Source organism: Pyrus communis, chromosome 5 (assembly GCF_041283825.1).
Source record: "Pyrus communis isolate YQ-2024b chromosome 5, ASM4128382v1, whole genome shotgun sequence".
NCBI classification, from domain to species: Eukaryota; Viridiplantae; Streptophyta; class Magnoliopsida; order Rosales; family Rosaceae; genus Pyrus; species Pyrus communis.
The window spans coordinates 15,385,609-15,395,640 of record NC_142569.1 but is presented as its reverse complement, the minus strand read 5'-3'; the positions used below and the strand labels follow the sequence as shown (position 1 = coordinate 15,395,640).

Below are 10,032 nucleotides of genomic sequence, written 5' to 3'. Positions count from 1 at the left end.
TAATATGTATATGCAGTGGGTCCATCACCCGAAGGTGAAGTTGTACAACTCTGGATTATACCAGAAAAGAAACAAAAGGTCCATCACCTAAAGGTGAAGCTGTACGACTTTGGGTTACACTAGAGAATAAACATATACATATATCACACACTGACACTAGTCTTGGTTGTGTCCTATGTCCATAGACGTCTACATACCCGTGTTATGTGAATGTGTTGTATGATAACCCACTAAATAAGCACCGAAAACATAACTCAAAATCACATATTTGTAACGACCCATCCCCAATATTTTGGGTTTTTATAATTTTTATAGTGTGATATTACGAAAATGTCCTTCGAGGAAAAAAAGTTGACTTTTGTGGACCACTTTGTCTTGTCACATAAGGTCAATTCTGTTAGCGTATTCTTGTAGTACTCGTTGCTATGAACGCGGGGTGCAAGCGAAATTGAATTTGGAGCTAAAACGAAGATTTTATGGGACTTGAAATGATAAAGGTATTTTGGTAATTTTACAATTGGAGATATTTCTCCATCATGGGCCATTAGGGTGGTGACACGTGGCACCTGTGACTCCACTAGAGGTACTGTGCTCCGCTGTGAACGTCGGCGAAGCACAGTACCCCCGGCGAAGGCCCGTGTGCTCCACGCGTCAGCCATGACACGCACCCACACGCTGGCCTAGAAAGCTGGGTTTGGGTCTGAGTCAGATCTGCTAGGTTGGGCCATTTTCTAGGTTAGGCCTGGGTTAAGGCTAATGGTTTATGGATTTAGGCTAGGTTATTGGATTGGGTTTAGGCCTGGTTTACATGGCCTAAATATTTGAGCTGGTTTTGGGTTACAGGTCGGGTCGACCCGATTAGGTTCATGGGTTGCCAGACCCAACGAAGAAGAACATCGGTTTCTAGGGGTTTTGGCTAGAAAACTTCCCCAGCTCCGTTTTGGGGTCAAAACTCAACCAAAATTGATGATTCAAAAGCCATATTGAAGCTGGAAACATGGAGAACAAGTCTATACCAAAGCAGGGCCAAGTTATCATCGGCGTTGGCCGAAAAATGGCTCACAAGCCTCTGGGTTTCTCATCGAAAACTAGAAAACAATTCCCCGAGGCATTTCTGTATCAATTCGTCATCAAATCACACATATAATTGGTAAGTTAACTCAATACATCAAAAAGAGAAAGATCAAAGGAATCCTGAGTCTTACCTAGGTCGAAGTTGTCGAGAACCTCTACTGTTTTTGGATAGTGATCACAAACCTGAGAGAGAAAGAAATAAGGAGAGAAGATGGTGGTGATCTAGAGGGTTCATGTGGTCTGAGGGCTCACCAAAGAGGCGAGGGGGTGGGTGGTGATGTGCTCGGAGGGAGGGAGAAAATGGTGAGAGGGAAAGTTTCCCAAGGAAAGAATAGAAAGAAGAGAGGGAAAAAGAGAGAGATGGAGAGTTCTAGAAAGAGATAGAGAAATCACGAGAGGGAAAAAAATTGCCACATGTCACCACCCTAATGGTCCATGATGGAGAAATATCTCCAATTGTAAATTTACCAAACTACCCTTATCGTTCTGAATCCCTTAAAATCTTCGTTTTAGCTCCAAATTCGATTCCACTTGCATCCACGCGTTTGTATCGACAAGTCGAACAAGGATACGCCAAGGAAATGGACCTTACATGACACGACAAGACGATCAACGTTTTTCCTCGAAGGCATTTTCGTAAATTCACTTTTTAAAATTATAAAAATCGTAATATTTGGGGATGGGTTGTTACAGTACACAAGTTAAGGTGGAACAAATTTTGTGTTTTAGGGAGTAAAGTAGTGACTTTTAAGTTACAAGGTAAGGTGAGATTAAAATAGAGTTATAAAGGGTATAACTAAAATTAAAGGTACAAAATAGATAAGAAGTCGTTCATATTACCACAAAAACAAAAAATTTGAAATATTTTATGTACACCATTATGATTTCATACTCTTTTATTATTTGTTTTGCATTCCTTCAATTTTGTATTTGCAGAAATGTTAAGCAGACTCTCAAAAGTAAGATTCTCTATGAACAAATTGTCATCCTATGTTTTTAGCCCAACATTTTAATAATGTTAGCACAGAAATTAACGTTAAAATGTGTGGTAATAAAGAGTCTAAGAGAGTCTCTTAGCATTAGTCTTATATTTGATTTAAAGTTCAGAACATTTCTATATGCTTATGTTACCCCCAGAAATATTGGATCCTGGGTTATCATAAATACGGTAATTATAATGCACATAATTTGAAATGATTGGGTGAAAACTCAAGACTGCCAGCAAGGTTCTGTACCCGGAATCATATCTATCTGCAGATTCTGCACAGTTGCCAAAGGAGAAAACAACAATAGATCTAGTAAAGAGATTTCAACACACAGTGGTGAAATTGAGAAAAAGGATTGCTTGGGTGTGGCATAGTTTTGTTGGTTCCTCCATTGCTTTTAAATTTAATTCCACTCACAAAAAGAGAATAAGTTTAGGCAATCGAAGAGCTATTAATAATTGCTAATTACCATGTTAATCACAAGCTTTTATTCTCATTTTGTAGTTGTACAAACTACATAGAGACTGTTGAGAAAACCCAAGAGAGTTTTAATGAAAAATCTACGGTATTGTTCACTTTAACAAAAAATCACATTTTTACACTAAAAAGTCAATCCTGCTACTATTTACTTTACCCTTTATTTTGTTTTTATCATTAAAACTTAAAGTTTTTAAGCTTTTTTTCATTAGTTTTCCTTTTTATTTATATGCTAATCCGGATTGTTGAGTTCATGTGTGCGGATGCTCGTATAGATCTGTAAATTTAATCGTGTGAGACCAATGACCAAGTATGAGGAGACCCACTCCGTTGTTAGGATTGTCAGATGACTAATGTGTCCAGATGAACATAAGAATTCCTCTCACAAAACAAATTCAAAACGTCAAGTCAAAGTCAATCATGCGCGTGTAGACCGATGTTATTATTTGACACAACATAATCAATTATATCACGTGTAAAATTGTTCTCACAATAATACATGTCGTCAAAAATAATCTACACACATCATGCATACGAGCATTCCATATGCATCAATGGCCAAAATTAATCCCTTGTCGCCCTTCTAACTATAAAATGTCAAATTTACCAAAAAAAAAAAAAAAAAAAAAAAAACCAAAAAAAACCAAAAAATGTGAAAAGCCAAACCCAAGATGGCTGCCTCTGTTATGGGGATCGTAGAATAGTCCGTACGACTTTAGGCAGAAAGTCAATCTGTATTGGATGAAGCCGGATGGGTCATAAGCTTTATTAATGTAGTCCCATTCAAAGATTAGCACGAACCTGTCTAATTAAAGGTGTGCTTTTACATTGCATCTTTGGACTTCCCATCGCTCTTAATCTTTAATCTTTAATTAATTTAATCACTTTCCAAGACATTTAGTACTAAAGTCTAGTGGTATTCCTTCTCACATATAAATGAGAGGTGTTAGGTTCGATTGTCGCCAAAGACGAATTTGAACCATATTATTACTAGCTTATTATGAGACTAAACCCGCCATCTCCTTCCCCTGTAGTGTTGATAATATCGTTTGTTCAAAAAAAATTTTTATCACTTTCCAAATAATCTCTTTTTTTTTTTTTCTCTAAATTACGCAACTGTGGCTGCTGGGAAGCATACGTCAACAACAACAAAAATGGCCTAATCACATTTCTCACTTCATAATCACTGATTTACACATTGTATCGACAGCCGATGGCTCGGCGAACACCGGTCGTGATGCGAAAAAAATTGATTCGGTTCGTTTTCTTATAAAATGTTGCTGTCACTTTGCTGAATTTTGCCAAAGGTCGTCTGAACAATTTGATATAAATGAAATGCTGAAAACGAACGACAGAGGAAAGAATATTAAATTTATTTATACAAATTCATCTAATATTATGTTCTGGGCACATACGGGACTTGCGTCACTCAAAGCAGCCCATACACAGACCACTACTGCACTGAAACTCATCGCCATCACAAAACCGAAAAGGACATCCGCTTACTTGAATTATTTTGGCCCCAGTCGTGCAAACTTTTGCGCTTTTGATTGGCGAATGCAGCTCCGACCCTTGTTTTTGTTTCCATGTCGCCCGTACGCTGCAAATTGCAACTTTTATGTCAAGGACCTCCACAGAAAGTAGACTTGGCTGATTCATAGAGCAGAGGGAGTCTCTCGTACTGCGATTGATTGCACAAGCAACCATCGCTTCAGCACACTCTGGCCAGAACCGGCTTTGGAATCATTTCTGCTATCGGTCAGTGGACCAAGCGGATATGTAATCCGTAATAACTTATCTTGTGCTTGCCCTTCGTCTTTGCTTGTGTAAATAGTGAATCAACGGTGTTGGTCGTCTCATTAAATTAAAACTGTAGAGTCAACCCAGATAAACATCTTGCACCGTCGATGTAAAGCCGCAAGCAATGGCTTCTTGCTGAGCTATTACAGATGATCCTGATCATAACCAAGTCTTATGCCAACAACATTCACTAGCCAGAGCAGTCCATCAAATGGCGAAGAGTGGTGAAGAAGGTTTCACCAAGGAATACAATTTTCTCAAAGATCTTGAGCTTTCAAATTCTTCACTTAGATGGCTGAAAAGGGATGGTCATAACTCCATCTAACTGAAGAGCCCTATGAAACCCTCTCGGCTGCTCTAGCAAGCCTTTCTTCTTCATTACGTTGCAAAAGCTCCTCATAAACTTTTGTAGAGCTATCGGTGAACCTTTCCATGGCCTCAAAAATGCGTTGCAGACTACCCTGTAAAGTACTATTTCTAGTGTCACTCTGATACACAATCTGCCCAGCAACCGAGAGTCCGTCACCATCCCCTGATGCCAGCACAATTTTCTTGTCTAATGCCTGAATTTCTTTCTGTATTTTTTGGTCCTTTCTATCCAATTTCTTAACTTGTTTCTCTAGATCCTTGTGTGCCACCATCCTCTGGCGCATTTCAATCTTATCTTGTTCCCAAATCTGAAGCACACTTGTGGTGAAAATACGCATCGACTCAACCACCTCTCTTTCAGATATATTTTCCAAAGCCTGTGACCACTGGTTACATATTACAAAAATTGGGGGTGCGCCTATTCTACCGGGTGAAAAGGGAACTATTCCATCTGGTGTTTCTTCCGGTTCATACAGAAGACATTTTAAAAGCCACTTGTTCAAAGCTCGCACATATCCCTTCTGCGCACTAATCCAAGTAGAGAATCTGAAAGTCCAGTTAATAAGCTGATGTTCAAGCTGCAATGTGGCATCAAGATGACCATCATTAAGCTTTTTTCCAGATCCAATAGGACCTAAACCTCTGGCTTCTCTAACTGCTAGGCACTGGCTACTATGACATTCGAGCATACATTTCCACATCCTGGTTAACCTGAAGTGTAAGAAAATAAAAGAATTAGGCATGTGACATGAATATTGCATTCACAAAGTATATAATTTCCCACAAACCAATCTTTGTGTAAATAAAATCATACGGTTACACACGTGAGTGGAAACAACCACCAGTATGATTGTCAAAGTCATAGATACAAACACGATTGCAAATCAACACGCATAAGCCTATCCACTATCACCATCACCTGGCCAATCTTTCGTATTGCCAAAATGAGATTCATTGATTACTAGAGGCACCTAAATTCTTATTACCACCCTTATATTATAGGTAGGTGTTGTTCAAGACACCTGGATATTACGAAAAAGCTTCCAGTATGAGACTTCAGGACCCTATTTCATATTTTCGGTCACAAGAGTTTTTGGAAGCCATTCATGTGGTTCTCAATGCGGATAAAACCATCAAATTACAAATCATAAAGAAACTTTGATCAAGATTTTCTCCCCTTCTAATTTTTAGCTTTTCAGTAACACCTTCCAATTTTTGCCTTGCGTCTTTTTCTATCTTAATTACTTATATTCTCTAACCAAGCCTAATTCCCATTAATTTCATTCTTCGTCTTGAAGAACTCTTAGCACGACAAATAAAATAAGAGTACCAATGGACCTACCAACTCCTTTAAGCTTAATTTTTGGAACATTGGGAATAGGTTGAACCCATGATCTACTACAGTTCTAACCCTTTTCCCCACCTCCTCACCACTTGTGCTAAATGGAGCTAATTATTCAATCAATAAATTAATTTTTCAAATATCAAGGACTAGCAATTGAAGGTCCAGGAAATATATTGAGATATAACCTTACCTATAACATCATCACACGGGTAAGATTGACTATGACTTGTCAATTTTGAAAATTTTAATCAAGAGTTATAACTAAGCTTAGTCCAAGATACGTGGTCAATGAGGTGACGACAAATAATCATACGAACAAAAAAAAGTATCCATAAATGCCACAGAAATTGGAAGATGGACATACCCCTGAATTAATTCGTTCAGTTGTGGCCATAATTCTTCATCCCTGATCTTACTTATAGTCACAGATATCTTGTCTACCACTTGAATTGCAATTTTAATTTTTGTGGACAGACTCCTTATTAAAGTTCGAGTTTTATCAACTTTATGAGCTTCTGCGCCCCTTTCATCTAAATGCTTTAGCTTACTGACCTTCCTGTCATGGATCACCCGCATCTTTTCCTCCGCCTGAAAAATTATAAGAAAACTTGTCTGTAGGGTCACAACTGACAAAGACAAAATTAGAGAGGGCAGAAATATGAATACACTCGGTGGTTTAAATTATAATGAAGAGAAGCGTACATCAGCAAAAGCCCTAGTCAAACTCATTTATGGATTAATGCTTGAATCAAACAAGAGCTTTGCCATAATTTATTCAGATAGGCCCATGTTAGACAAAGAGTAGCCTAGTTTTAGTGGGTGAATAATAATGTATGATGGTGAGAACACCAAAATATCAATTAAAGGGGCCCTTGAGCCCTTCAGAGGGAAAATATGCGCTGGTCGGACCTAAAAGAAATACATTCCTTGTATAGAGATGTATCAATAAAGACACTTTATATTTGAAATTCACATTTAAGCAAACAAAAGACGAGATTTTATTATGAATAAGAAAAATAAAAGAAATTCTAATTCGACACTACTTTGGAACAACAAAGGATCATGAACCATGTGTCTGGCGAAGCATAATTAGAAAAGTATGAATTGTTCAAAGAAACCCAGATGGCTCAGACTCATAAAGGTCAAAGGTATAAAGATGACCATGTAAACATTTAACCGGTAACGGGAACGGAGGAAACATACCTTTACTTCATTGTAGAGTTTCTTCTCCCAAAGATATAGCTTGTGTAAGGTGGAAGAGAGATTTTTGGACCTTAACATCAATTCTTCATCGAACCCCAATTGAGAAGGAGCAGCCACTTGAGCAGAGGTCGATGGCTCGGCACTAGTAGAAGGTTGCGAAGAGACTAAAGTCTTGGAAGAAACTGATCACAAACACAACACAAAAGTCAAATCTCTGCTCAATAGAGTTCAAATTCAACAAAAATTAAACATAAAAACCCAGATCTGTAAACTTTCCACTTGAGGAAACTAACTACTACACATCAAACGCATATAAGTTAAAACTTCCCAGGTAGATCAAAATTCAAGCAAGCAAATTTTTCGTAATCAATCTCTTAAAAAGGTGTATAATCCCATACCCACCATGTTTTCCACCATGGGGAAGCTTTCCCACCTCGAGCATCTTGGAAATTTCTTTCCCCGACTCCGAAGCTCTCTGAAACTGAATCTCAATCTCTCGAGCAACTTCGAAAGCATCTCGAGACCCCGGTCGAGCTTTGGCTGCAGCTCCGCCATTGCCACGGTCCTCGCGCGTCTCCTCCTCATCCACAATCTTCTTCTCCATCACATGGACTTCATACTCCACCCCACCACCATCAGTCTCAACGCTCGGCCGAGCTTGATAAACCGAGGAGGGCTGCGTTTCAGCTGCCTCATCGTCCACAACAGCCTTAGAATGCTTCCCGCCATCCACCACATGCTTGTGGTCCCTCTGCACCTCCTTCACCACCTCCTGCTGGTACTCCACGTCTTCCAATTCGGGAATTCCCTCTTCGTCTCTCACCTCCTTCAAGTCCCGACTCGGAGTGTAGGCAGAGTAGTACTTTTCCTGAACCTCGAATGGGTTTAAAAAATCCCAAGCTGAAGCTCTTGGCGGCGAAGGTGGCGGAGGAGGTGGCTTAGACGAGGTCGAAGCCGAAGCCTGTGGCGACGGTGCTCCATATCGGACCGGCGGAGAAGAATTACCGTAATTAGTATACCCACTACTCCCTCCGCCGTAATTATACGCACCACCGTAATTGTTAAACCCACCGCCGTAATCGGCATAAGGATTAGAGACAGCGTCTGGATAACTACTTGAATTTTGATATCCATCATACGAATTCGAAGAAGAAGATTCCCCCAATTGAAACACGTTTTCAGGGCTCACGGGTTTCTGCCGATGCACCACAGATGGCGTCGCTTTGTTCTTCATGTAATTCATGCGCATAAACCCATCTGGGTACGAATTGAAACCCTCCTGCCCGCCGTCCTCCATGTAATCAATATGACCGCCGTAGTGAGTATCGTGCAGTGGCGACGAGTGGCCGGAGTGGTGGAGCGAGCCGGAATCATCGTCGGAAGAGTGAAAGTGGAGATGAGACCCGGAATTTGAATTTGAGTGAGAGTGGCGCAGCGGCGAGGATTTGGTCTCGCCTTTTCTGGCCGGCGGGAGGTTGAGGTGGGGTGAGGACGGCGACCCGGATGAATTGCCCACCTCCTGCTCGATAAATTGATGCAGAGAGCGGCCGATTTCTCTGAGGGAGCTAATATAAGCGATGTGGGCCTCGGCGAGGGCGTAGCGCTGGTGAATCGCCTCGTCGAGGAAGCCGCAGCGCTCCCGGCATAAGGCAACGGCCGGAAGTTCGTCGGGCTTGGAGCTCGTGCAACCCATCAAGCGGGAAGAGAAGGCAACTTTATCAGTCTACGGTGAAAAATAGGTAGTGGGTTAAGGCGAGATCAGCTGAAACATGGCGGGCGGATTGGGATTAGGATTCTAGTAGCTGTTGGGTGTTACTGTCTGTTTGTTTCTCGGGAAAATTTCGAACTTAGGGTTTGTGGGGAGGAAGATAAAAGAAAAGTAAACGGGAACGAAGGACAAAGGAGAGGAAGGAGAAGGGAATCTTTGCCAGCGCGGAGTTTGTCGTCGGCTTGCAGCAGAGAGAGACAGAAAGCAGAGAGAAGAGAGAGGAGAGTGCACAGTGTGTTTGTGTTTATGTGAGAGAGAGTGAGGAGAGGGAGAGGGAGAGGGAGGGAGAGCGAGAGGGAGAATGTATTGTATTGCTTTTAACAAAACTTTCCGTTGAGAAGACCAAATTAATTCTATTAAAAAAATAATTAAAATAAAACACCTTTTTTTTAACAAATATAAAACACCTAATGCTAAATTAATTTCGTTAAAAAATAATTAAAATAAAAGTTATAGACAAAATAGTATATTAAATACAAAATAATAGTAAATTATTTTTTTAAAACCTCAAAAGCAAGAAATCATATCAGTTGTCCATTTTTTTTCAAATTAAATAAATTTTTAGTGATAACTTAATTATTTAAAAATAGTCTCAAAAAATATAAAATTATTTTCATTGACGAAAATTATTTAAAGGTCATCACCAAAAATGAAACACTGTAGTGACTCTTTTATATTTATTTTTACATTATATATTTCAGATTTATAATAAGTGCATGCACAATTAATGGCTAATATTTCAAATTTTTATTGGGTGTACTTTTTAGGGCTATATCTTTTTATTTTAAACATATTTTAAGTTTGGGTAACAACCAGATCAGTGGGGAGATTTTTGAGAAATTGAGATGGTTTATGGTTAGAGACGCACATAATTGGAAATTCAAATTATAAAATTTCTGTTTTGAAATTTGACCAAGAAAAAATAAATTAATTGAATTATTTGGGTTTTGGAAGGTCTTAAAAATAGGACAAAACGAGATTGGGATTTGCTTTGACGGAAAGTTTGACGC

The 10,032-nt window shown here is 39.5% G+C and overlaps 1 protein-coding gene across 1 annotated transcript; it reads right to left on the bottom strand.

Annotated features, from left to right (window-relative positions):
* Nucleotides 1–3,833: 3,833 nt before the first annotated feature.
* LOC137727151 (uncharacterized) lies at nucleotides 3,834–9,335 on the bottom strand. The gene is made up of 4 exons (XM_068466088.2): nucleotides 7,657–9,335; nucleotides 7,255–7,436; nucleotides 6,416–6,639; nucleotides 3,834–5,417 (listed from the first exon to the last, which is right to left on the bottom strand). Exons 1-4 carry the CDS (start codon nucleotides 8,945–8,947, stop codon nucleotides 4,673–4,675), a joined length of 2,442 nt encoding a protein of 813 aa, XP_068322189.1. The 5' UTR covers nucleotides 8,948–9,335; the 3' UTR covers nucleotides 3,834–4,672.
* Nucleotides 9,336–10,032: the final 697 nt, after the last annotated feature.

Bases quoted from the DNA above. Each gene is read 5' to 3' on its own strand.
- LOC137727151 (XM_068466088.2), bottom strand. From the start codon at position 8,947: ATGGGTTGCACGAGCTCCAAGCCCGACGAACTTCCGGCCGTTGCCTTA. The intron at 7,437-7,656 runs GTGGGTATGGGA...GTTTGTGATCAG, and splicing joins TCCCCATGGTGGAAAACATG to TTTCTTCCAAGACTTTAGTC. The intron at 5,418-6,415 runs GTATGTCCATCT...CTTACACTTCAG, and splicing joins CTGAACGAATTAATTCAGGG to GTTAACCAGGATGTGGAAAT.